The sequence below is a fragment of the Hippopotamus amphibius genome, chromosome 16 (assembly GCF_030028045.1).
Source record: "Hippopotamus amphibius kiboko isolate mHipAmp2 chromosome 16, mHipAmp2.hap2, whole genome shotgun sequence".
NCBI classification, from domain to species: Eukaryota; Metazoa; Chordata; class Mammalia; order Artiodactyla; family Hippopotamidae; genus Hippopotamus; species Hippopotamus amphibius.
The window spans coordinates 13,003,146-13,028,850 of record NC_080201.1 but is presented as its reverse complement, the minus strand read 5'-3'; the positions used below and the strand labels follow the sequence as shown (position 1 = coordinate 13,028,850).

The window sequence follows — 25,705 nt, the reverse complement described above, 5'->3', positions numbered from 1 at the left end:
GACATGAGGACACAGTGCGGAAGGGGAAGCTGCGACAAAGTGAGAGAGTAGCATTGACATATATACACTACCAAATGTAAAATAGGTAGTGGGAAGCTGTTGCATAAAACAGGGAGATCAACTCGATGCTTGGTGATGACCTAGAGGGGTGGGGTAGGGAGGGTGGGAGGAAAGCTCAAGAGGTAGGGGATATGAGGATATATGTATAAATACAGCTGATTCACTTTGTTGTACAGCAAAAACTAATACAACATTCTAAAGCAATTATACTCCAATAAAGATCTGAAGAAAAAAAAAATAAACCACACGTGGAGGAAAAGAACCAGGTCAGTAGCAATTACACAACACAGCTACAAGACTAATTGTTTCAGTTATCCACTGCTGCATAAACCACCCCAAACAGAGAGGCTTACAACACCCATCATCTGCTTTGCCCATGAATTTGCAGCTGGGGCAGGGCTTGGGGTCAGCTTGTTTTTCTGCCCCATGTGGCATCAGCGGGGGTGGCTGGAAGGCTGGGAGCTGGGATCATCTGAGGGTTTGCTCACGTATATGCTGAGGCTGGTTGTCAGCAGAATACCTACACATGGGCCTCTCCCCACCAACGCTTGGCTTCTTCCCAGCTTGGTGACCCCAGGTAACATCATTAGTCATTGGGGAATGCAAATTAAAAACCACAATGAGGACTTCCCTGGTGGCGCAGTGGTTAAGAATCCGCCTGCCAATGCAGGGAACACTGATTCGATCTCTGGTCTGGGAAGATCCCATATGCTACAGAGCAACTAAGCCGGTGCACCACAACTACTGAGCCCGCACACCTAGAGCCTGGGTTCTGCAACAAGAGAAGCCACTGCACTGAGAAGCCCATGCACCGCAATAAAGAGTAGCCCCCGCTTGCCACAAGAGGAGAAAGCTCGAGAGCAGCAACGAAGACCCAAAACAGCCGAATAGAATAGAATAGAATAGAACAGAACAGAACAGAGTAGAATAAAACCGCAATGAGATACCACTACACGCCTAGTAGAATGTCTAAAATAAAAATGACTGGCTATAACCAGGGTTGTCAAGGATGTTCTCATACAACTGCTTTGGAAAATGCTTGGCAGTTTCTTTGGAAGTTAAACAAACACCATATGACCCAGCCACGCAATTCCAAGGTATTTACCTGAGAGTAATGAAAGCAAATGTCCATACAAAGACTTACACATGAATGTTCATAACAGCTTTATTTGAACCAGATAAAAATGAGAAACAACCTAAATGTCCATCAGTAGGCAAATAGACAAATTATGGTATAGCTATACAGAGAAATATAATTCAGCAATAAAAGGGAATTAACTATTGATCTATTTAACGACATGGATGGCTCTCAAAATTATCATGCTGAGTGGAAGAAGCCAGACAAAACAAGTGTATGCACAGTATTATTCAATTTATATAAAAGTCTAGAAAACACAAATTAACCTGTAGTGTCAAGAAAGCACACCAGTGGTTGCCTGGAGATGCTAGGGGTGGGGTGGAGGGAGGGATGACAAAGGGGCATGGAAACACTTAGGGCTGATGGACATGCTCAGGCGTATACATGCCAAACTGTACCAAATTGGACACTTTGGCTATGTGCAGTTTACTGTGAGCCAATTATATCTCAATTAAAAAAAATAACAAATATTAGGTTGGAAAAAGAAAGAAGGGCACATGCAGCTCATGCAGCTCAATATCAAAAAAATGAACCACCCAATCAAAAAATGGGCAGAAGATCTAAATAGACATTTCTCCAAAGAAGACATACAGATGGCCAAAAAGCACAGGAAAAGATGCTCAACATCACTAATTATTAGAGAAATGCAAATCAAAACTACAATGGGGTATCACTTCACACTGGTCAGAATGTCCATCATCAAAAAATCTACAAATAATAAATGCTGGAGAGGGTGTGGAGAAAAGGGAACCTTCCTGAACTGTTGTTGGGAATGTAAATAGGCACAACCACTATGGAAAACAGTACAGAGATTCCTTAAAAAACTAAAAATAGAACTACCATATGATCCAGCAATCCCACTCCTAGGCATATACCCAGAGAAAACCATAATTCAAAAAGACACATGCACCCCATTGTTCATTGCAGCACTGTTTACAATAGCCAGGACATGAAAGCAACCTAAATGTCTATCAACAGAGGAATGGATAAAGAAGATGTGGTATATACATACAATGGCATATTACTCAGCCATAAAAAAGAACAAAATAATGCCATTTGCAGCAACATGGATGGACCTAGAGATTGTCATACTGAGTGAAGTCAGATACAGAAAGACAAACATCATATCGCTTATACGCAGAATCTAAAAAAAAAGGGGTACAAATGAACTTATTTACAAAACAGAAGTAGAGTCACAAATGTAGAAAACAAACTTCTGGTTATCATGGGTAAGGGCAGGGAGGGATAAACTGGGAGATTGGGAATGACATACACATACTACAATATATAAAATAGATAACTAATAAGGACCTACTTTATAGGACAGGTCAATACTCTGTAATGAACAGTCTATATGGGAAAAGAATCTAAAAAAAGAGTGGATATATGTATATGTGTAACTGATTCACTTTGCTGTATACCTGAAACTAGCACAACGTTGTAAATCAAGTATACTCCAATAAAAATTAAAAAAAAGAAAAAGAAGAAGGGCATGTGGCAGGGGATAGGCTATGGTGGCCACCTTGGAAAGCACAAACTTAACCTCACTCACCAAGTACTTTCAACAGGCCAGGCACTGTCCTTGAGTCCTTCCAACAACCCAACCCAAGGGGAAGATGAGGTGACCAATTATCTTCTATGATGATGATGATTCTGATTATCACAGAGCCATGAGGTCTTGGTCCCCAGACGGGAAGGGTGAATCATGGCTCTGATGACCAGAACCTTGGGCCTTTTCCCCCTGAGCTGTAAGAGAAACAGCTGCCCACTTCTTGGGACCCATCAGGAAGCAGAGGTGCCCTTTAGGGAGCGACACAGAGAGGCCGTGAGGTGGAGCTCTGTGGGCAGAAGCTGGGGCACGGCTGCTGAACTGAGAGGCACTGGTGTCTGTTCCCCACCCTCCATCGTTAGGGAGGAAGCAGATACCAAGCTCCTGGTTCTGGGGCCACAAGGAGGGCTCAGTGTGAGAAGCGCTGTACTTTCTGTCCTGGGACAGATGCGGAGATGGTAACCTGTGGAAAGCTTCTGAAAGAAGCCACAGCCTTCTGGCTTAGTTGGGCCCTGGGGCTCTGGCTGCTCTGCCCTGCCTCAGGCAAGGTCCTTGTTTCACCCTCCCCCAGATCCTGAGCCTCTCTGCTGTTTAACAGGGGTGGGTGGGATGCCCAACAGACATATCCTAGTTTAGGAGCCCATCAAGAAGGGGCCTCCTAGACTGGGAAGGCTATCAGAGGCCCAGGGCCAGAGAGCAGAATCCTGGTGCACAATCCTGTGGGCCTCTCATTGCCACTCCCCCTGAAGAACACAGGCCTGGGGGATGGGAGGGCAGCTGAAGGGTGGGAGGCACAGCACCAGGCAGAGGCAGTGCTTTGGGGTGGCAGTGGGGGAGCACCTGTTGCAATGCTGTCCATTGAAGCTTAACAGAAATAGAAGTAGGCCACACTGATTAGACAGTCACCTTGCGCTAGACTTTTTCTCCTTTAATCTTTATGACAAGTCTGATGTAGGTTCTACAAGCCCCACTTTACAGATGAAACGGGGATTAAACACAGTGCATCCACAGTCACACAGCCTCTAGGTGGGGAGCTGACTTGGGGAGGGGGGCCGCAGTCAGCAGGCACAGGAGCCACTGCCAGTCTGGGTGGGTGTGTCTGCTGAAAGTGGTGGAGTTCTGGTGGAGGATGGGCTGGAGCAGGAGAGAGGGGTCAGCAGGAGCAGCAGGGAGGCTGGGCGCCGTCCAGGTGGCAGGCAAGGCAGACCTGGGCTCTGGAGGCTTTGGTGGAGGGAGGCTGGGTGGGAGAAACCTGCAGGACCAGAGACAGAAGGCTGGTGGAGCTGGCCCACACTGGAGCAGGGGGCGGGGCCTGTTCCTCACTCTCTTTTGGGAAATGAGACCAGGAAGCTGAGCAGCCCTCCGCAAAGACAGACCCTGACCCTGAACCCCTGACCTGACCAGAGAGGGGAGGGAGAGAGAGGCCACGGACTAAGATGGAGGGCCTGCATGGGGTGGGGGGCGGGGAGGACAGGCGAGGTTCTGGGCCTGCAGGGTCAGGGGTGAGCGCGGCAGGAAGGCCAGGAGAGATGAAGGTGAGATGTCATTAGGTTCCGGGCCTTGCTGTTCGCATGCGGTGAGAGGGGCTTGTTCTTTTCAAAATGTGAAACCGAAACATTTTTGTCTGATTGTAATAGTAAAGCATGAAAAATACAATTCAACAGGAGGAGAAACAAAAGTTAAAAGATCTCCCATAATTGTAAACCCACGCACTGCTAGTATTAATGGTTTCAAATATTTCCTTCTGATTTTGGAATATGAACAAAAACAGATAAAATACCGTATGTATGAGAATTCCAATGGTTTCACATCTTTGCCAAAACGAAATATTCAGGCTTTTCATTTTAGCCATTTAGCTGTGTGTGCAGCTGACCTCACTGTAGTCTGTATTTCAGTTTCCATGTTACATGTGGTTCTTTTCCGTTATAGGTTATTACAAGATGTTGAGTAGCGGTCCCTGTGCTGTACAATAGGTCCTTGTTGGTTATCTATTTTATATGTAGTAGTGTGTATATTTTAATCCCAAATGTGTAATTTACACCCCCCCCACGCATGTGACTTCATAGTCTAATACAACATTGCTCTGATCACTTCTCCAGTCAGGCGAGCCTTTCGAGTGCTTCAGTTTCACTTGCCTCCTCCCAGCATTTGCGTGTTTTTTTTTTTAAAGACATTTTAAGTCAACATGTATTTTAAAGACATTTCTATTGCTCTGTACAAACAATATTTATATTTTAACAAAAAATTTGAAATTTATTTAATTTTAAATTTATTTAATTAATATAAGCTTTTATTTAAAATTTTTACTTATACTTAAGCACAGGGTTACCTTTTCTAGTGCTCCTCCTTCATGCATTTCCATATTTCCATCTAGGATCATTTTCTTTTGCCTGAAGATTTTCCTTTAGGATTCCTTTCGTGCAAGTCTCACAGTGACAAATTCTCTCAGCTTTTCTTTATCTGAGAACATCTTTACTTTAAAGGTTATCTTCACTAAGCAGAAAAATTCTACGTTGGCAGTTTTTAAATCACCTCAGGACTTTAAATATATCTTTTCACTGTACAATGGTCAAAAAGAACCTTTTTTTTTTCCATGTTCAAGTCTTCTTTATTGGTTACATCAAATTATTACAAAGTAAGAACTGCTGTTGGCCCCTTGGTCTCAGTAGTGGAGAGGCAGCCTTAAAAACCTAGAGACCCAATTCTCCAAAAAGGTTACCTCAGAAGGTCTGTGTTGGGTACCAAACATTTTTTTTCTGGCCCAGGATCACACACTGCATTTAGTTATTGTGTCTCTCTTTAGTCTCCTTTTATCTGGAACAGTTCCTTAGTCTTTTTTCATGATTGAGCGCAGGGCAGTTATTTTGTAGAACGTCCCTCAGTTTGGGTTTGTCCAATGTTTCCTCATGATTGGATCCAGGCTCTGCAGTTTTGACAGGAAGACCACAGAAAGGATGCTGTGTCCTCAGTACATTATATCAGGAGGCACGTGATGTCTGTTTTTTCCATTCCTTTTGATGTTAACGTGGATCATGTGGTTCAGCTGTTTTCTCCACTGTCATTTCTTTTTTTTCCTCTCTGTAGTTAACAAGTAATTTGAGAAGATACTGCTGTGCTGTGGGTTGTTGCTTTCTTTGGGCAAGGGAGGTGGGAACCCAGGACCAAGGTCAATAGCTCCCAGGAGAGGCCTGTCCCAGGTCTGCAGACTCTGGGGTCAGGTCAGCGGCCTCTGTCCAGAGCTGGATAAAGGCTGGAGTTTTAGTTTGGTCACACAGGTCCCAAAGCCAACCTAGCTAGTCAGAGAAAAAGCATATGGCAGAGGCAGGCACTCTCATTTTGCTGCTAATCAGCTGTCTGTGAAAATAAGTCCGTCCCCATCTCTGCACCTCACTTTTTCATCCAAGTGAGACTTGGATGGTCTAAGCTTCTCCCCTTTTTGGCTAAAACCCTTTTGTTCTTAGCCCCTTCTGAGAACAGAGGCCACATGCCTCTGAGGATTGAAGTTGGCCAAGGATCTTTCACCAGAAAAATCACACACACACAATTTGGGAGTGGGGCAATTCAAAGACTAAGGTGTCAGCCAGGCATCACATAACCCATTCACTTCTGTGGTGTCCCCTCGGGGGCTGCTTCTCCCTTGTGGGGATACTGGTGATGAGGAGCCTGAACCCGCAGCTCATGTCTCACACTTACACCGAAGCAAGGCGGCCTCTCCAGGACACTCATTCAGGGCTGACGGCTGCCTAGAGCCCCCTCGACAGAAGAATACCCACCGCTGGGACTCAAAATGACCCCCAACCCCTCCCTCCTTTCTTCTTCTACTCTTCACCTTCTCCCATCTCCACTCTACACCCACACCCACTCTCTCCTAAGCGACAGTTGCTGAAAATGGATTTGAGGAGTCCTGAGAAGAAACCCTGGGTTCCAGGTTACTCCTCCTTTCTCAGTGAACATCCCATTTCCTTACCTGAATACTAGTAAGGCCATTACTACTTCCAGAAATCCTTGCTACTGTGCAATTCCTTAAGCTGTTACTTTTTAACGCCTGGAAGCAAATTAGCTTTGCTGAGAGTAAAGGAGGTAGAAGACAAGCTGCAGGAAGGGTGTCATGAGGTCACTGACCTCAAGGCTGGACTGCTGGAATGGGGAGGCAAGCACTGACAACACGTGGACATAGCAGGGCCCGGAAAATAACGGTGGCCTAGTTCTGGGCCTGAATGGGAAGGCGGCCAACAGAGACCAGGTGCCACCCATGTGTCGCATCTGTAAGGAGAAGTTTCAGGTATGTGCTCTGCCCAGGAAGGAGCCTCATGACATGGCTTAAACATATCTGTAGAATGAATAATTCTGGACACATGAGCCTGAGAGTCAGAAAACCCCAGATCTGGCTTCCAGCTCCCCTGTAAAAGGCCTATGGTCCTACTCTGCTTGACCTAATTAGCCAAGAACACAGACATTTAAGTTTTTGAGCATCAGTGGCAAGTTCGCAGTCAATGCTCACAGCTTCGGAGACTTCTTCCAGCAGAGCAGGTGGTTGCAGAAGAGTCCTCCCAGTCACCACAGAGAAGATTTAACAAGTAAAAACCTGCAAACTCTTTATTAAATTCTCCCATTTCATCTGTACAGAAAAAAATGCACATTATGTTCAGAATCTCAGTAACATCTCAAAATTACACAGCATGAACATGTAAAAACAAGGAACTGCCAGGATTTTATACATAGAAAGGAAAACCATTTACAAAAGAGGCTTGTTAATTTTACTTTTTTTCCTTCTTTCTTAAAAAAGAAAAAGTTAAAGGCCTAAGATCTCATACAGCATTTGCTGTACAGTCTGTCTTCCTCCTTGGATTGGCCTGGGAACACTGCGTTGGGAGAAGCGGCTCAGGAAGCCTTGGGCTGCCAGCCCTCCTGTCAGTAACTCACTCTAGTGCCCTGAAGTCGGACAGGGGACCTGTTCAAATCATCTAGCATGTGTGGTACAGGGCCTGCTGGGCTCTGGGGTCCAGGTGTCAATTCTATGTTGCGGGGAAGGCAAAACAGATTATAGAGGCACTATCTGAATTTTCTCCTCGCTCAAGGAGATTCCTCCACTGCATGTATCCTGACACCCCTACCTGTGCGTTGTGGCGGATCTTGGGATGAGGGGAGAGGAGACCACCGTCAAGAACCTGTCATCACCAGCCCAAGCAGACAGTCCCACCTTTGTGCTCCAGATGACAAACAGTCCCTGGGTCTCCACAGTGATCTCACTAGATGGCCTGGAGGAGCCTGTCACTCTGAAGAGTCAGTCTGGGTCTGCTAGTGACTTATCTCTTGTCTGAGGTCTGGGCAGGAAGGGGGATTTGGCTTCAAACTTGATTGCCCTGACATGTGACCCTAGTCTTAGGGGAGAGGAGGACCAAGAGGAGTATAGAGAGATGACCAACCAAAGTAAGTGACTGAGTGAGAGAGAGAGAGAGAGAACAGGACATCAGCTCTGGCTCTGGGCCCTTTGGGAACTGAAGGCCAGTGGGGAAGAGGTGAGTTAGGAATGGAGTGTCCCTGAAGGCCCAGGGGAAACTCAGGGCACAGGAATGCTGCATTTTATAAAACTACTTAGGTGTTATCCAAACGGTGAGAATAAATAAAAGGAGTCTTTGAGGTTTTTCAAACTCCTAAGAATCAGAAATAAAAGTAAACATACCAAAATGCACATGATTCAAAAAGCCATATTCTTTTTGTTCTACAGCCCAAATTTACCTTGAATGTGTCAGGCTGTCAGCTGGCTTCTAAGCGTCCCTATTCCAGGTTCTTTCTCTGTACCTGCTTGCTTAGAATAAGTTATATGTGGAGAATGTTTACTTTTTGGTGGAGGAGGGGAAGAAATGGGAAGCGGAGGCCTTTTCTAGAGGAACTTGAGACCAAATAAGGAGGTCCCACAAAGCAACCTACCCCTCCCTGGGTGACTCACACTATCTTTAGGATAGATGTGGTACCACAAGCCTTACGGCGGTGCAGAAGTCACACTCATATAGGAGAGTGAATTTTCTCTTGCGAAGGTGGAGGGAAGTCAGCAGTCTGTCTGATAAAACGTAAATTATCCTACGACTCTTTACTACTGGTTTCTCTTGTTGCCTGACCTCAGGAAATGGGAAGAAATGAAATCTGATGGTAATTTCCTGTCACACTTTCTAGGAAAGCAGAATCGTCTTCCTTCCCCAGTGTCCCCAAGAAGAATAATTGCAGGATGTGAGGCAGTCAAAGGCCTGCAATGAATACAAGCCCACACCTGCTCGCTGGATAGTAGAATTCCCCTCGCTTCTAAGGATGCACTGGCTCAGAACAAGCTGATGGGATCCACAGCACTGGGCCTGGTAGTGGTACCAGAGTTTTAGGGAATGCTAAAAAGGAGGGTTTCCTGCTGGAGTGAACCCAAGCCCATGCTATGGCTCCCATCTCAGAGCATCTTGCTAGCAAAATTCTCTTGGGACAACAGCAACAGCAGAGGAAGGCCAGGGATGCACCAGGGTCAAGGCCTCACTCCCACAGCTATCCTGTGTGAGAAACTCCATTAGAGAGAGCAGATAGCCTTATTCTTAATGTTCTGCTCAGATTTCTGATTTCCTGCACTGCAGAGCCTCCAGCCCAGAGACTGACCCCCTGGCACCTCTGGAGTGCTGCGGAGACACTAAGTCTGAGTCTCTGAGACACTGGAGTGAGCCAACAAAGCCTGATGAGTTCTCTGGCTGCTGTAATCTTCAGCAAGTGCTTGGAGGCTTGGCCTTGGACAAATACTCTACCTGCTGCTTATGTTATTGTGCATGGGCTAGACATCAGAAGAGATAAAGGATGAGGTCCATCAGCAGCTTCTCCGTTAGCGCCATGATTTCTTCTTCTTGACTAGTTCTTGACTAGCTGATTTACCCGAGTGATCTATGAGTTCAGTGACCAGAGGTGCCCCAGAATCTGTTCTGTTACACCAAATGAGGTACAGAATGGGTATAGCTAGGCTGTAGTTTCAGATGGTGCTGGGCCCCCTGGATGTAGCAAACTGCTCAGTCATATGAAACTATTCCAAGTTGGATGCTGAAATGCTTTCTGGCAAAGAACAATCAAAACTACCAGCAGAGTTATCCCTTCTATCTATCCAGATCATTTCTAAAGGTGACAAATGTTTCAAGAATCAAACTCCTTTTTAAACTTCCAGATCTGCTGCAGACAACTGAGGTCATCTCTCAGATACAAAAGTATCAAGACACTTTAAACTATGGAGGGAGACGTTTTACATTGGGAGGGAGACTGCAGAGATAGAGAATGGTACTCCTACTCTCATCAAACAGGGAACATTCATTCTATCCTGTAAACCACATCAGACATGTCAGTGGGTGCTTGTGTACAGATAAACCCCCAGTCCTCCATCCCAGCCCCCACCACCCAGGGAGGAGCCCCTGGAGGTGGACTATCTAGACCAGCTCCGTTCAGTCCAACAGTGGGGGTAGGAGGGGGTGTTGCTCGGACTCCAAGAGTTTCAAGTTTTACGAGACTGAAGAACCCCAGGACAGTTGCTGAGAATCAGGAAGACCCTAAGAGCAGGACTGAGGGCACCAAGCAGCTTAGAAGCTCTCCTTGGTGACTTGTAGTACCCTAGGCAGGGGGGATACACAGCTGGCCTCTGGAACCTACTGCCTCCAGGAAGGGTAGCAAAAAGGAAAAAGAAAGAAAAAGAAGAAAACCACAGTATTCAAATATATGTCAGTCAGGTTAGACAAAGAGTCATTTGGATCAACTGACCCACTTTGTACTGAACACATTCCAGGGAAGACAAACGTGGGGAGGTCCCGCAGCACGTGTGACAGTGGCAGAGAGGGGCAGGGCAAGGAAGGGCGCATGGTCTATGTGGACAGTTTTAGGCACGTGATTTATAATACTTTGTGGACGTCTAACAGGTTAATAAAATATATATTATATAAATATATCTCCTACTGTACACGCCGCCCTCTTGTGCAGCCACTGGATTCCATGCCCCAAACTCAAGCCTAGGTGCACCAGGCTGCACCGTGACGCCTGCGCTCCTCCCATCTTATACTCTAAGCCTGTCATCTTTACACTGGAGGGACGAGGGATGGTCAGGAATATTGCTTTCATAAAGCTCAGACTCGGGAAAGACTGATGATCATCAAAGTACAACATTTAGCCAATGCCTACAACAGTGGCTGTATGCAGCAAATGGACAGAAAGAAAAAACGGAGAAAAGCCTCCATCTTTTAATGTAATAACTTTCCACGCCCTCTCCATTTAGAGGCATAAAGGAGCCTGTCTGGGAAGGTGGCCTTGAGCCTACATAAAGGTCAGGTTGGACTGCCAGTCACACCCTGAGACCACGCTAAATCTTTATAAGCCATTGTCTCTGACCTGCATTGTTGCCTGAAAAATAAAGCAAAGTGAATCAATCCCCTGCTCTTCCTTCCTGCCCTGAGCTCCCTTCCCCCGCAGTCATGGCCTCCCAGTGAAGCAGAGGACTTCTGAAGGAACTGCCACCCCAGTAAGGTCAATATGAACTCGGCTGAGTTTTGCACTGGCCTGGAGGAGGAAGGTCACTGGGATCCTCTGCCTTGGGCCTCAGGGTCCAGCCTCTCCATGCAGATCAGTGGACTGATCAGCTGCACACACTTCTGATCCCCCTCTCCAACCCATCTGCCCTCGGCCTAGGGAAGCTCATGCTCTACTTCACTGAGGTGAGGAGATCACAGAAATACCCATGGCTGTGGGGCCTTAACCAGCAGTGGCTCTACTAGGGTAGGAACTGGAAGGCATCAGTTTCAGCAGAAGAAAACAAGACCCAAAGCGGGCTGGTTAGTCGTTTCCCACTACTCAGTGAAGTCCATGGCCCTGACATGGGCCAACGGTGCTTCCGAGAAGTAAGCAAGACACCCCAGTTATAGCATGTTGGGTGGTGTGTTTCCCCTCTAAAGTCCTGCCTTCATTTTACACCGTCACACAGAAGAAACAACCCCATTGCTCAAATCAAGCCTGGAGGAGATGTGTTACTATATACATTTTTTTCTTTCTTTAAAAATCTCTTTTTTTTGGTGTTTAAAAAAAAAAATCATTTGAGTTGCAGGTCAGGTGAGTTGGTTCTGAAAGTATTGGTAGTTCCATCGGTATGAGACTTGTCTATGGGCAGGTAAACCCAAGTTTGCCAACAAAGGCAATACCCAAAGCGGCCAGCTGCTGCACAAATGGTCGAGGAAGAGGACACCATGGACACGGGCGAAGTCTGAGATGGGACAATGCAGTGGATACCTGCTGCTGTTCTAACATGGGTGTTGGTGTCACCTCGTAGAAGGACGAGGTGAGTGGGTACACTATACAGGAGGGCTGTACAAACTGGGCACTGGACAGGTAGTTCCTCTGGTGCTCAAGGTGGCTCTACCTGTCCTTGAGCTCTCGTGTCACTCGCTTGGTGATACGTCCACACATCAGGCCAATCAGGAACAATATGCAGATGCTCCCACTGATCACAGAGAGAATGTAGTTCTTTGATGGGGACGTCATCACTTGCATGGCGAGGTCAGAGAAGCCATCCGCTGGGGCCACCTGGAAAACACACAGCGGCGTCATCCTCAGGGAGAAGCGGGTTGAGATGATGCTTGCTCTAACTTGCCCCCCCCGGACTCCAAATGTGACTTAGGTCATTTCTTTTGGGGAGAGAGGAGGGCAAGGGACAAGAAAACCAAACACCGAGCGACAACTGTTTTTCCTGATCATAATGCTGTATATACCTACTGCCCAAGATTAGAAAACCCAGACAAAGAGGCGGAGTCTCATACAATTCCTCACAGCGATCACCGTCGCCCACGCAGTAACAGCCCTCACACTGAGGACCTGCAGATGTGCTGGCAAAGGGCTCAACAGGTTTCAATCATTTAGTCCTCACACTAATCCTGGCATGTAGATTTCATTACTCCCCCATTACAGATGAAGACCTGGAGGCCCAAGGGGTAGGAAGTGGTCAAGTGACTTGCACAAGGTCACAGGTTCTTACATATTATGATTTATTTCCTTCACATGTTGCTGCCTTTTTAAAACAAAGAGAAAAGTTGCGATTGTGTCGGATGCTAATTCTCTGCCTTGACTTGTTTCCACTCACCATCATATCATCAGCATCCCCCCACCAAAAACAACCTGCAAACATGACTTATGCTTACTGAATATACTTAACCACTCCCCAAATCATGGACACTTAAAGTCTAACCAGTTTTCGTCCTCAGTTTCTCTCAGTGCTTTCTCCAGAGGACCTCTATGGTAGCCTGCTATGGCAGAATCAGGGCCAAACGGTTCCCCAGGTGTACATGGATCTACTGAGTCTCAGCTTAGCCTAGGTGCCTAAGAGGGTACAGCCCAGAGAGGTCTGGGCTGCTTCTATGCTCATCCAGGTACTCAGAACAGAGCAAGGGGGCTTCAGGTTAATGTGATTTGAGCACCAACATATGCCAACAAAAAACAAGCAGTGGAGTCACTGTCAGGCAATGCTTGGTGGCTCAAAAGCAGAAACTGGTGAGGAAAGAAGAGACTTCTTAGTGTCCCCGCTGTCCTATCTGGAGAGGATGGCTCCAGGCTCACAGAGCCCAGGGGTCTCACGGTGCACTGAGAGATTTTTTCAAACATACTTACTGCCAGTCTTACAACAAGGACAAAGAGGCCAGTGAAGTATCTCAAAGAGACTGGGAAACCGACAGAGGAGACGCCACATCAGGAGATTCTCGTGGGCATTACCTTTGCTGCATAACTCCACATTTCAATCCGGTCATTGAGGCGTTTTTTGCACTCAGGTTGTAACCTCACCCGCTTATCCTCCAGGGCCTCCATAAGGCAGGACATTTCTGTGCAAGGAAAGGGATAAGAAGAAGAGTCTGAAGCTGTACAGAACAGAAATTTCTGTAAAGTTGGGGAGAAGGGTACCTAACCACCAGAGAATTCAGATGTGGTAGCTACACAAAGTTAAATCCCTTCAAGGACACTTAACCCAAGATCTAATATGGAGAAGAATATTTAAGGTTGACTCTTCAGAGTCTCTCTTAAAACCTCCCTCATTTTCATTGGACACACATGGCCCAGAAACAACTGCACACCTGCCCAGGTTCCACCTCACACAGAACCTGTCCACTGAGCCCACCGTGGTCACTGGGGAAACTGATGAAGCTGTTCGAGGTTGGACAAGGCAGAAAAGAGAGCCACGATAATGGTTGAACTTTTGCCTCCCTGATAAATAACTCAACTTTCTCTTGTCATCAAATCTTTACCTCTGGTCATGCCTCTATCTGCTCAAACCTGCACGATTACTCCTAAACTCACTATGCCACAAAGGCATCAACCAGGCCCCCAGTGGGTGCTGTCTACAGTTAAGCTGCAGCTACAGAACAGAGTAGCTGGAACTGATGTCTCAGAGGGAGTCTTCACTCCTCCCAAGATAGCTCAGACAGAGCCAGAGTGAACACACTGACTTACGACGCCCTCGGCCAGGGGTGATGGCTGCACAGTGGTGTTTAATGTCCAGGGCACAAGCTGTATGAAGAACTGGGTCCACAAAGATGTCTGCTTTGCTTTCCTTCAGCATGTTTAACACTTCCTAGGAAGGAAAGATCATAGAGAGAGCTTTTATAGAGGAAATACATCAGATCTGTTTTCTGTACATACTTTATATACAAACAAAAAAGCAAAGGAGGGAAGATTAAGCCAACAGAAGCTACTCTGAGATAGGTGGCAACACGGTGATGATGCGAGGAACGCAGCTGGTTAGCATCCAATTTAATTCAGTAAATACAATTTGGGGACCTAGTGTACGCAGAACTGTTTGCTAATAAGCAAAGCAGGGCAATTTTAAGATCAGAATTGGGTTTTTGGCATTCTGGTATGCCATATTATTAAATACTAAGTATTAGTGTTTATACTGATTTAATGCAATTATTTTGTTACTTTAGAAGTCTGAATATGTGAAAACTAAAAATCAGAGTAATAAGCTATATTAAAATTCCCAATCAAATAGAAAGGTGTGTTTGCAAAATATTTCACTTTACCTCCATTAACCTCAAAAGGAAAAAAAGAATTGACAGAGCATAACTTCTACTGCAAGAATAATTCTCATTTGAGTTTAAAGATGTTCTGAACAACAGGAATATAAACAATGACAGAACTGAAATCAACTCTGCAGACTCTCTGTTTATCCATGATGAAATTATAGCAGATAAAGACAGTCCAGAAGTGCTTTCTTAAGTAAAAACTAGCCTGCTCTTCACAGACTGTAAAACAACAATAATAAAACCAAAAACAAAACGAAACTGAAATATTGTTCAAAAAGTCCTCCTTGAAGTTAAATGGGATCATTTGATGAAAAAGTATTTAAAGGAAAACATCCGGATTTAGCCTTTAACCAACTACCATTCCTCAGACAATATGGAATTAGAAACTTTTTTTTTTAGATGAAAATATTTGCACACAATATTCACAATGACCCAATAATATCATTGAAACACTTTTTCAAAAAAGATAAAGCTTTTTTTAAAAAGACCAAATATATTATTTTGCTTTCAATTTTGTAAGATAATGTATACTTAGCTATCATATCTTGATAACTTTGTTTTTATGTGATATTTCTGAAATGAACTAAATGTTCAGTTTCACTGACTTTTACGAATGCAGTATACTTACTGATATATTGGAATTGACATTTTACTTTGGCATAGCACTTAAACAATGCCTTTAAACAATGCTCTAGTCACAGGGATGAGACATTCACAAATAATTAGTACACGTGAAAGAACATTTAAGTTACAGACAATTAATGGTCAAAAGCCACATTAGTTTGGTAAGACGGAACAGCATAGAATTCTGGGAAGGAAGGTTTAGATTTTATCGCTAAGATGTACAGACTGTAGCTTTAAGAGGAAGAAGAGGAGGCAGAGAGACAAGCAAGTGAGAGAAAACGGTGACTGGTGTAGTTACCTTTTTACACGCATCCATTTTGATTTTCAGCAGGTTAACCTTGAGGCACTCCTCTACTTGACCTGTCTGCTCCTGGGCTGCTGCTTCTTCAGCACACAGACTGGCGATCTGTTCAGGACACACACAAAAAACAAGGGCACTCCTGCTCTTACCAGACACCTTCGTCTCTGAAATGTGTTGATGGGAGATCCTCCCCCACGTGCCCGGGGTTCTTTTCAAACAGATTCCTGGTGGATTTCACTCCCCTCCCTCCCATATGGGATGCCAGGCTCTGTTCTCCTTTACAAGGACTGGTACAGACTTGAAAACCAGTCAATACACGGATCTTCACTCTGTCAACCTCAAGACCTGAGTCAGACTGTCCCAGGGCTGGTCACAAAGAAGTCTACTCCCTGATTCCTCAAGAGGAAGGTCATGTAGCCAAGTAAAATCCTAAAAGCAAATGCTTGACATTCACTAAGGGGCTGAGTCAACCCTGTTGCACAACTTGGGAACACACACACACACACACACACACAAAGAGGTCCTGACACACAGCACAGATTAAAAATTTAACCTTCTTTGGACCACTTTATGAGTAAGCTTTTTTGAAATATCTTCAGCTATGTTCCCATAAAATGGACATATGGTGAACAAGGTTCTCTACATGGCCTTTTCTAGCTAGAAAGTCAAATAATATCCAAGGATAGGCACTTCGTCAGAGGTATTACAAAAGCACTTCTACCTTTCTGGCAAGTGTTGGGAGTGTTCTGGGTTGACCATCAGAGTAAGGAGTGGGAAGAACAAACTAGATGTAGACAGATACAATAAAAGAAAATTCTGTTCAATAGGGAAATATGGAATCAAAATTGAATAGTGATAGGACTAAGGCCAAACTAAATTCAGAGTTACAGAGAACGAGGAACACAGACAACGGAGAGCCTAGAAGAGCCCTGCATTCAGGGCTGAACGGAAACAGAGTAAAGAACTTTTCTCCAATAAAAACTTCTCTGACCAGCTCTGTTCACAACCAGTTTTGTACCCAAATCCTACCTCATCTGAGCAGTGCAGCTGGAGCTGAGGATCGAGTCGGTAATCTAGAGCAGACTCCTGGATAATAACCCGGATCTGGTCTTCACAGTCTGAAGAGAGGCGCTATGTGTGACAAGGGAGAAAGCATCAGCCTATTAGAGCTTTTTATTTGGGCCCTGGCTTGGGGAAGGTGTGAAAAAGGTCTTGGGGAAAGTAGCAGCAAGCTAAGGACCTCCAAAGAAAAAACTGCCAGGACTAGCGGAGATTCCACAAGTACACCTCTGTGGAAAGCCCAGAGCAGTTTACCTGGTCAGCATATCTCAGCTTGAGGCAAGAGATGACTTGACCTTCTAACTCCGAATCATCCTTGGCCTTAGTCAGGATACCATGACAGAATTTAGGAATGTCAGCTTTACAGGCTTTCCTTAGCACAGGGTTTAAGCGGTAATCTAGAGCAGAAAGTAGTAAAGCACATGATAAAATACTCCACCTGGATTCACAAATGTTTTGAGATTCACTTACCCAAAGGGGGCATATTATGTCAATGACCACTAATAAACCATTGATTTGTTTATTCAATAAATGTTTACTGAGTTCTCTCTCCTCCCCTCCCCTCCCCTCCCCTCCCCTCTCCTCTCCTTTCTTCTCTTCTCTTCTGCCATGCCCTGAGGCTTGTGGGATCTCAGTTCCCCGACCAGGGACTGAACCCAGGCCACAGCAGTGGGAGCGTGGATCCTAACCACTAGGCCACCAGGGAATGCCATCAATATCCTGTTTTAAATCAGCAATACAATGTGGTGGAAGAGCAGATGTGGAGACCCCAGGAATCCTACTCTGCTGCAGCTCTGCAGGCTCTACTGAGACCAACATTGTAAGCAGTCCTCACAAAAATCAAGCAGACATCAGCAACGTTCCCCATGATACATATTTGTTTTTCAATAATACATATTTTTGAAAATACTGAGAACAGAATATCCAACTCAACTTGACCATTAAGTTACATCTTGCAACTCAGAGATTAAATTTCTCTGTTCTAAAACAGATTACCCATATATTCTCCTGCCACATACATGAAGTTTTACTAAATTTCTAGACTTTTCAACAAACTCTAACCCTAATCTGTTTTGTATGTCCTTTAGAGGCAAGTTTCCTAGGTTTTCAGCCTCCTCTTTCCCATGACTTTCATTCAGTTCCTCTGGATACTCTTTAAGGAAGGAGTAAGTCGTTTTGCTTATTACCTCCAGACTCTCTCCTTAACATTCATGAGCAACAAAGCACCTTCAGTTTAACTGACAAGTACATTCCCACTCAATTCCTTTCAAGCTATACCCAGTGGGACCAGGAAGGCCACGCCAAGACGTTACCTGTGTTCTGGGTGATCTGGCGCTTCGTGATCATCTGTTTGCATTTGGGATCCATCAATTCACTGTTTTTATTTTGCTTTAAGCATTGCAACATAGTTTTGGAATCTGCTTCTGGACAGAATCTCTGCAAAGATACAAAGTTTTATAAAAGTAGTTATCCAAATATGACAATTAACACCATACTTATCACTCTTACACCTTTTGGGGAGTTCATGACAGAACCTAAAGGTATCACTTGGGACAAGAGAAGCAGTTAGCCTGGATAAGCGCCCCGCCTCAAGTTCCACTTTATTTATTCTCTACTATATTTCTCACATTTCTTTCTACTACCTTTTCCCATTTTGCATAGGACTGACTCCCTGCTTACATGGCTATGCTACATTACACAGCATCTGATGAGCTTACATATTGTTTATGCATGAACATAACATTGTACCAGGTGACCATGTAGCCCTCAAGCCATACCTACTCAATCCCAATGGGAAACTTAGGAATTACCCACCAACCAATGTGAACAAGGATGTGGGGAAAGGACATATCTGGTTCATCCTTTAACTAGAGGGGCTATAATCCTACCACATCCTGTGGGGCCAGCCCCTGTACACTTGTTAGTGTCCCTGAAGTCAGAGATTCATTCTGGACTAACGATAAACTCCATCTCTATCTGCTAATCCATGGTCTATTAATTATAACCCACTAATATCTTAACATGAAGACATGGATTGCTGAATGATTTTTATAGAAGTCATCAAAATCTTACAAATCTCCCTCAAATTAGAGCCTGAAATTTCCACTTTTACAGAGGACTCAGCTATTCCAGACCCAGCTAAAGAAACTGCACAATTCTCTTTGGAGTTTATTTGATAGGGTGAGGAATATCATTTTATTTTAAAGGGAAGCTGAAATAAGGGCTTAGCACTTGTAGGTGTCGACAGATCCAGGGACTGACATCTAGGTTCTCCAGTCAGCCCTGCTGCAGGGGGCATTTACTGGAGATGTAAATGAAGCAAAAGAACTTGTAGAACAAAAAAGCTTTTGACAGTGATAGACAGATGATCAGGATATTTGATGGTGGCTTCCGCAGTATATCTACCACTAACCACCCTCAACACCAATCACGTATTTCATGGACATCTATTTACTTGTTCCTCAGGTCAAAGTGAGGTCAGTTATCTTAGCTCAGTGGTTCTCAAATTTGAGCTGCACTGGAACCCCCAGGGGCTTATGAAAACAGAGGGTGCCACTCCCAGAGCTTGACTCAGAGATCAGGGTGGGGCCTGAGACTTCGTAAGTTCCCAGGTGGTGCTGACACTGCAGGTCTAGGGACCAGATTTCAACAACCACGGCCTCAGCTGTATAAAACAGGTTGACATTGAAAGACTATAAGAATTTGCTCTGAAATTTAAAGACGTTTGTGTTGTTGTTATGTTGACTTAACCTTGGTTTTGGATTCCTTACCTTTATCATCTGCTTGCAGACTCTCATGAGTGTATAGTCTAGTTCTGGGTCCATCATCTCTGTTTCCTGCAGCTTAAAAACTTTCTGGTGGCAACGGGTGTTCAGATGCTTTTTGTTTTCTTTCAGACATTCAATAATCTAGGGCATAAGAGTTATGGGCAAGTTAAGAGGTGGATCAGGGATGGATAATCCATGTTTTCTGATTGAAGCATTTAGTTCTTGGTGCATTCCTCATTTTTCTATACAGGTACATTCCATTTCTAATTCCTAGGTAAAAGGAATCAGGATTTCCTCATACAGGAGAATTATATTTATAGATTTACAATGCCAGGGCTAATAGCAAACCAAATATATAAAAATTATGGATAAAGAGCAGGTTGCACTTGAGTTTAAGGGGAAGGAAACCCTCTCAAGATTCCTGGTTTCTTCTCCCTTCCAGGGCTGTTCCTTGTCAAGATTCCTTTTGGAGCATACATCAGGCTCTCTTGCCTTTCCCTGGAGCAATAACCCTGACTTGACAGTAGGCACAAGCCAGGAAGTTCAGTTCAACTCACCATTTACCACATGAGAATACAGCATTAGATGCCAGCTATGAATCAAACCCAGTCCTTTACCGTGAAGACTATATAGGCTCACAGAGCAGTTATATAAACAAATAACTACAATAAAAAAGATGAGTGAGTTAACATAAAAGAATAAAGTGCCATGGAATAGATTTTAAGCTAGTGAATTAGGTAAACCTCCCAAAACCTCCCCTTCCCCACAACAAACTTTTAGATACTATTAAAAAAAAAAAAAAAAGATAAAGAAAGAAAGCAGATGGGAAGCTGCAGTAGCTAGGGCTGTAGCATGTAGTCATGAGACTTCTACAAAATCAAGGCACAACCAAGAATCCATCAAATACAGTTGACCCTTCAACAACAAGTGTTTGAACTACACAGGTCCAATTATACAAGAATTTTTTTCTCGTAAACACTACAGTACTACATGATGTGATTGGTTGAATCTGTGGACGTGGAACTTCAGAAAGGGAGGACCCACATTTACAGAGGGCTGACACTATACACAGGTTTTTGACTATGTGGAGGTGCAGCACTCCTAACCCCATGCTATTCAAGAATCAACTGCAGTTAAGGAACACTAATACCGTAAGAAAGATGATAAATAAAATAAATCAAGGCCTTGAAATTGAGGGGAAAAGGCAACAGAGAAATGAAACGTATATTTAATATCTTCAGAACAATGGAGAAGAAAATAGTAAATGAGAATCAAGAACAGGTAGTTATGAGAAGAACCAACTAAAGATGTTAGAAATGAAAAACAAGTGAAGGGGACAAGATGGTCGAGTAGAAGGACCTGAGCTCACCGCCACTCACGAAAACACCTAAATCACAGCTAACTGCTGACAATCATCAACAAAAAAGACTGGAACCTACCAAAAAAGATATTCTACTTCCAAAGACAAGCCACAACGAGATGGTAGGAGGGGGTGCATTCATGATACAATCAAATCCCATACCCACTGGGTGGGTGACCCACAAACTGGAGAATAAGTATATTGCAGAGGTTCTCCCAGAGGAGTGAGTTCTGAGCCCCATGTCAGGCTCTGCAATCTGGGGATCTGGCATCAGGAGGAGGCACCCCCAGAGCATTTGGTTTTGAAAACCAGCAGGGCTTGATCACAGCAACTCCGCAGGACTGGGGAAAACAGAGACTCCACTCTTGGAGGGCGCATACAAGGTCTCATGTGCCTCGGGACCCAGGGAAAAAAGCAGTGACTTCACAGGCGCCTGGGCCAGACCTACTTGCTGGACTTGGAGGGTCTCCTGGGGAGGCAAGGGGTGGCTGTGGCTCTCTGTGGGCACAAGGACACTGGTGGCAGAGGTACTGGCAAGTACTCATTGATGTGAGCTGTCCTGGAGGCCACCCTTTTGAAACCAAGTCCTGGCCTTACCCAACAGCCCTTAGGCTCCAGTGCTGAGACACCTCAGGCCAAACAACCAACAGGGTAGGAACACAGCCCCACCCATCAACAGACAGTCTGCTTAAAGTCTTCCTGGGCCCACAACTGCCTCCAAACACACCCTGATGACACAGCCTTGCTCACCAGGAAACCTGCAAAAGCCTCTTAGCCCAGCCTCATTCACCAGGGGGCAGACACCAGAAGCAAGAGGAACTACAATCCTGCAGCCTGTGGGACCACAAACACAGGAAGTTAGACAAAATGATATGGCAGAGGAATATGTTCCAGATGAAGGAACAAGATAAGACCCCAGAAGAACAACTACGTAAAGTGGAGCTAGGCAATCTACCTGAAAAAAATTCAGAGTAATGACAGTAAAGATGACCCAAGATCTTGGGAAAAAAAATGGGAGGCACAGACTGAGAAGACACCAGAAATGTTTAACAAACAGCCAGACAATATAAAGAACAAACAAACGGAGATGAACAATAACTGGGAAAAAAACACAGCAATAACTGGAATGAAAAATACACTAGAAGGAATCAATAGCAGAATAAATGAGACAGAAGAACGGATAAGTGAGCTGGAAGACAGAATGCAGATATAAACAAATGAAGACCTAAATAAATGATGATATGAGGGGAAAAACAACTTATCAACAGAGAAAGAAATTTTAGTAGATTGAATTGTGGTTCCCCAAAAGATATGTGTAAGTCCTAATCCCATAGTTGTAAATGTGAATTTATTTGGAAAAAAAGTTCTTTGCAAAAACAGTTAGGTGAAGAATCTCAAAATGAGATCATCCTGGGTTATCTGGATGGGCCCTAAGTCTAATGACAAATGTCTTCATAAGAATAAAAAAATATACAGAATACACAAAGGAGACAGAGAGGAGAAAGTCATGAGAAGATGGAGGCAGAGTTTGGAATCATGCAGCCCCAAGTCAAGAACAGGAACCACCAAAAGATGGAAAAAAGCAAGGAAGCATTCTGCCCTAGAGCCTGCCAACACCTTGATTTCAGACTTCAGGCTTCCTGAACTGTGAAATAATAAATTTGTTTTAAAGCATCCAGTTGGTGGTAATTTGGCAGCTCTACGAAACTAATACACAGATGCAAGAATTACAGTGGATCACTCAACAGAAACTATGCAGAAAACAGTGTGAAGTGAAATATTTAAAGTATTGATACCCGCGCACTGCAATGAAGAATAGCCCTCACTCGCCACAACTAGAGAAAGCCTGTACACAGCAGCAAAGACCCAACACATCCAAAAATAAATAAGTAAATAAATAATAAAATAAATCTTAAAAAAAAAAAGAATGGAAAGTGCTAAAGGATAAATTATGAAGCTGGGAAACAGAACTGAAGAATTACATCAATGCAGTACAGAGAGATAAAGAAATGAAAAGCATAAGAGAAAAACTGAGAGACATGAAGGACAGATTCAGATGTTCCAAATGTCTTACAGGTGTTCCAGAAGGAAGGAAAAGGAAGGTGATATTTGAAAGAACAATGTTTGAGAACTTCCTAGAACTGAAGTCAGACATCAATTCTGAGACTGAATGAGCCAACCAGGATAATGAAAACAATAACCATATCTAATTATATCACAGTGAAATTACAGATCATTAAGGATAAAGAGAAAACTCTTTAGATTACACAGAATAAGAATCAGATTGACATCAGACTTTGCATCACCAACAGCAGATACTAGAAGACACCTAAAAGGCTAAAGCACCATGGCAATGCCCTGAACAAGAGGTAGATGAGTCAATAGAAGAACATTAAAAACGAAAGCAAAAAAACACTTGATTGCATTTCATTCCTGATGATTCTGGGTAGGGCCCTGTTCTGTGAAGTAGGACCAAAAAACCCTCCCAAGAACTCTGTGCAATGGGACCATATGAGGGAATAATTAATTTTGGAGGTGCAGAGTGTTGGGAAAGCTATAGAGAGGAGCAGGCATTTGAAGGATAATTAGGAGTTTACTAGGCAGACAAGGTGGGGGAGGACAATGTAACCTGAAAGAGGGAAGAGAATGAACAGGTGACAGAGGAATGACGGTGAGCAAAAGCTGTTTGGGAAAAGTAGCCTAGCATAGCTTAAGAAGGGATGATCAGGCTGGATAGGACGTGATGGGGCCTGTTCCACCAGTGCAGAATTAATTGTTAAAAAGTTACCTTCACATTACTTTTACAATTAAAAAACAAAAACAAAAATTACCTGAGCATTGCCATATTGCACAGTGGAACAGTGGTTCTTGATGTCACTCTTGCAGGCTTCATACAGATCTGGTTCCAGACGGATGTCCTCTGTCTGTATGAGGGGAACCAGCATGGAAAAGTGTGCTTACTCTAAGCTGGAGAGATCAAATGTTCTACTTATTTACTCAGTGACTGGATCTTGTCTGGTGGCCGTAACTTCTACACAGCTAAGTGGCAGCAGTGTGGCTGCTGCAGTAAAAGGAATAATAGGATTGAATTTCAGTTCTGCCACTATCTAGCTACATGGCCTTGGCCTTTCTTTGCAAAATGAAATGTTACCATCTACCCTGAACCCTTCACAGGACTGCTGTGAGGTGAAATAAGATAGTATGATGCAGAAATTACTTGGAAAGCTAAAACCGTTATACAGATGTAGGATTCTACTTTTATTATTATTATTTTACTGAAAGAGCCAGGTTCAAATCTAGGGACCCAAAGTTTCTATTATAGAAGGATGTTTAGGCCAGTTCTGCTTAAACATAATTATCACTGAATCACTACCTCTGTATGTGAAAACCTGGTACTGCAAAAACTTTGGGGATATTAATAGTATCTGGTGTCCACTACTAGTTTTTGCTTAGACTGAGGTGAAATAAGTATGATTCACAATACAAAACGTTAAAATATATTTTTAGCTGCCTTACCGTGGCTTGGGCTTATCTTCAAAAATAAGGGGGAAGAAGTGTCCTCTCACAGTGCACACTGTGGCTGGCTTCCCAACATCCACTGCACCTTGATTATTAGTAAGCTCATCAGTGAGTGCATCCCCTGATGGGGGATGGGGCACAGATCTCAAACTGACACAATCAGACTGAGCAGAAGGACCTCTATTTTGTGCTGGTGGCAGTTTTCTCGTTTCTATTTTCCTGCTGGAGATGAATATTGGAACAGATGGCCCCAGTTACTGCGGGCAGCCATTGTGCAGCCATGAGGGAAACCAGCCTTAAAGATGAAGCTGGTGCCCAAGGACAGCAGAGTGGAGAGGGAGAGACCCTCCATCCTCGAGGACATTTTTGATGCAGTGACTGTATCACAAGCTTGTCTTACAGCTGGACTTTCAGTTATGTATGGTAAAAAATACTTTATCATTTAAAAAAAGGGAAACAAGAAGCTGTCCTACTGTAAAATTTTAGCACACAGCTCCAAGTCTTAACCATCATGCTTGTGACTAAAATCTTCCAATTTGCCTTCGTCCTTCACTTAACTCTCTAAGCCCTGCCCTGTGGTTTCTGGGACCAGAGGCTGTGCTCCAAGGCATTACCATCTCCAGCTCCTCCACCCGCAGCTGCTTGCGGCACTTCAGGGACACTCTGTGTTCCTTGACCTCTTGGAGAGTATCGTTGCGCACGGTGGTGCTCAGGCAGATCACCACGTCCACCCTGCCGAGGAAAGGAGAGGCCTGAGACTGGAGCCATACAAAGGCAGGTGGTGGAGAAATGGGCTGGGGCAGAGGCCACACCATCCCCCAGAACCCATGAACCCCTTTACCATGTTTCTGAATGCCTTTTCTATAAATGTCATTGCGTTTTCAAAGTAAAAGCAGCAATTTGACTGTATATGTCATAAAAGTTGGGCACCAGCCCAAATGCTGACAACATTCCTGGCTGGTAGGGAGGCCAGAGAGGCGACATGTGTGCAAGGACAGTTCAACACTTGTTTTGTTAAAAACACGTGACCAGAAAGGAATGCTACTCTACTCTTAACTCTGGACAGTGTCTTTGATATACTGTGAAAATCGTTCCTGAAAAGTACAGAAGTCTAAGCAAACATGGGAACTTGGTTTATATGAGGGGAAATATGTTCTAGAAATGTACTTTTGCAAAGAGCAGCATGGAAGAATTTGGGCAGCCATGCTATAAAAGCTCATCACTCTCCTCTTTAAGACCTAATTCTTAAATGAATAAAGTTACTGTTT

General features: G+C 44.2%; 1 protein-coding gene across 3 annotated transcripts in view; it reads right to left on the bottom strand.

Annotated features, from left to right (window-relative positions):
* Nucleotides 1-7,316: 7,316 nt before the first annotated feature.
* Nucleotides 7,317-25,705, bottom strand: part of GLG1 (golgi glycoprotein 1) — a 150,487-nt gene continuing 132,098 nt past the window's right edge. The window contains exons 17-27 of one of the 3 annotated variants that reach the window (XM_057712806.1): nt 25,052-25,169; nt 23,750-23,842; nt 19,562-19,699; nt 18,104-18,227; nt 17,046-17,188; nt 16,761-16,862; nt 15,729-15,836; nt 14,235-14,355; nt 13,503-13,609; nt 12,160-12,323; nt 7,317-11,150 (exon numbers count right to left, since the gene is read on the bottom strand). In XM_057712806.1, the coding sequence (XP_057568789.1) occupies nt 11,075-11,150; nt 12,160-12,323; nt 13,503-13,609; nt 14,235-14,355; nt 15,729-15,836; nt 16,761-16,862; nt 17,046-17,188; nt 18,104-18,227; nt 19,562-19,699; nt 23,750-23,842; nt 25,052-25,169 (1,294 nt within the window). In that variant the 3' untranslated portion in view covers nt 7,317-11,074. Of the gene's footprint in view, nt 12,324-13,502; nt 13,610-14,234; nt 14,356-15,728; nt 15,837-16,760; nt 16,863-17,045; nt 17,189-18,103; nt 18,228-19,561; nt 19,700-23,749; nt 23,843-25,051; nt 25,170-25,705 lie in introns of all 3 variants that reach the window. The other 2 variants (XM_057712805.1, XM_057712804.1) reach the window with 2 other exon arrangements.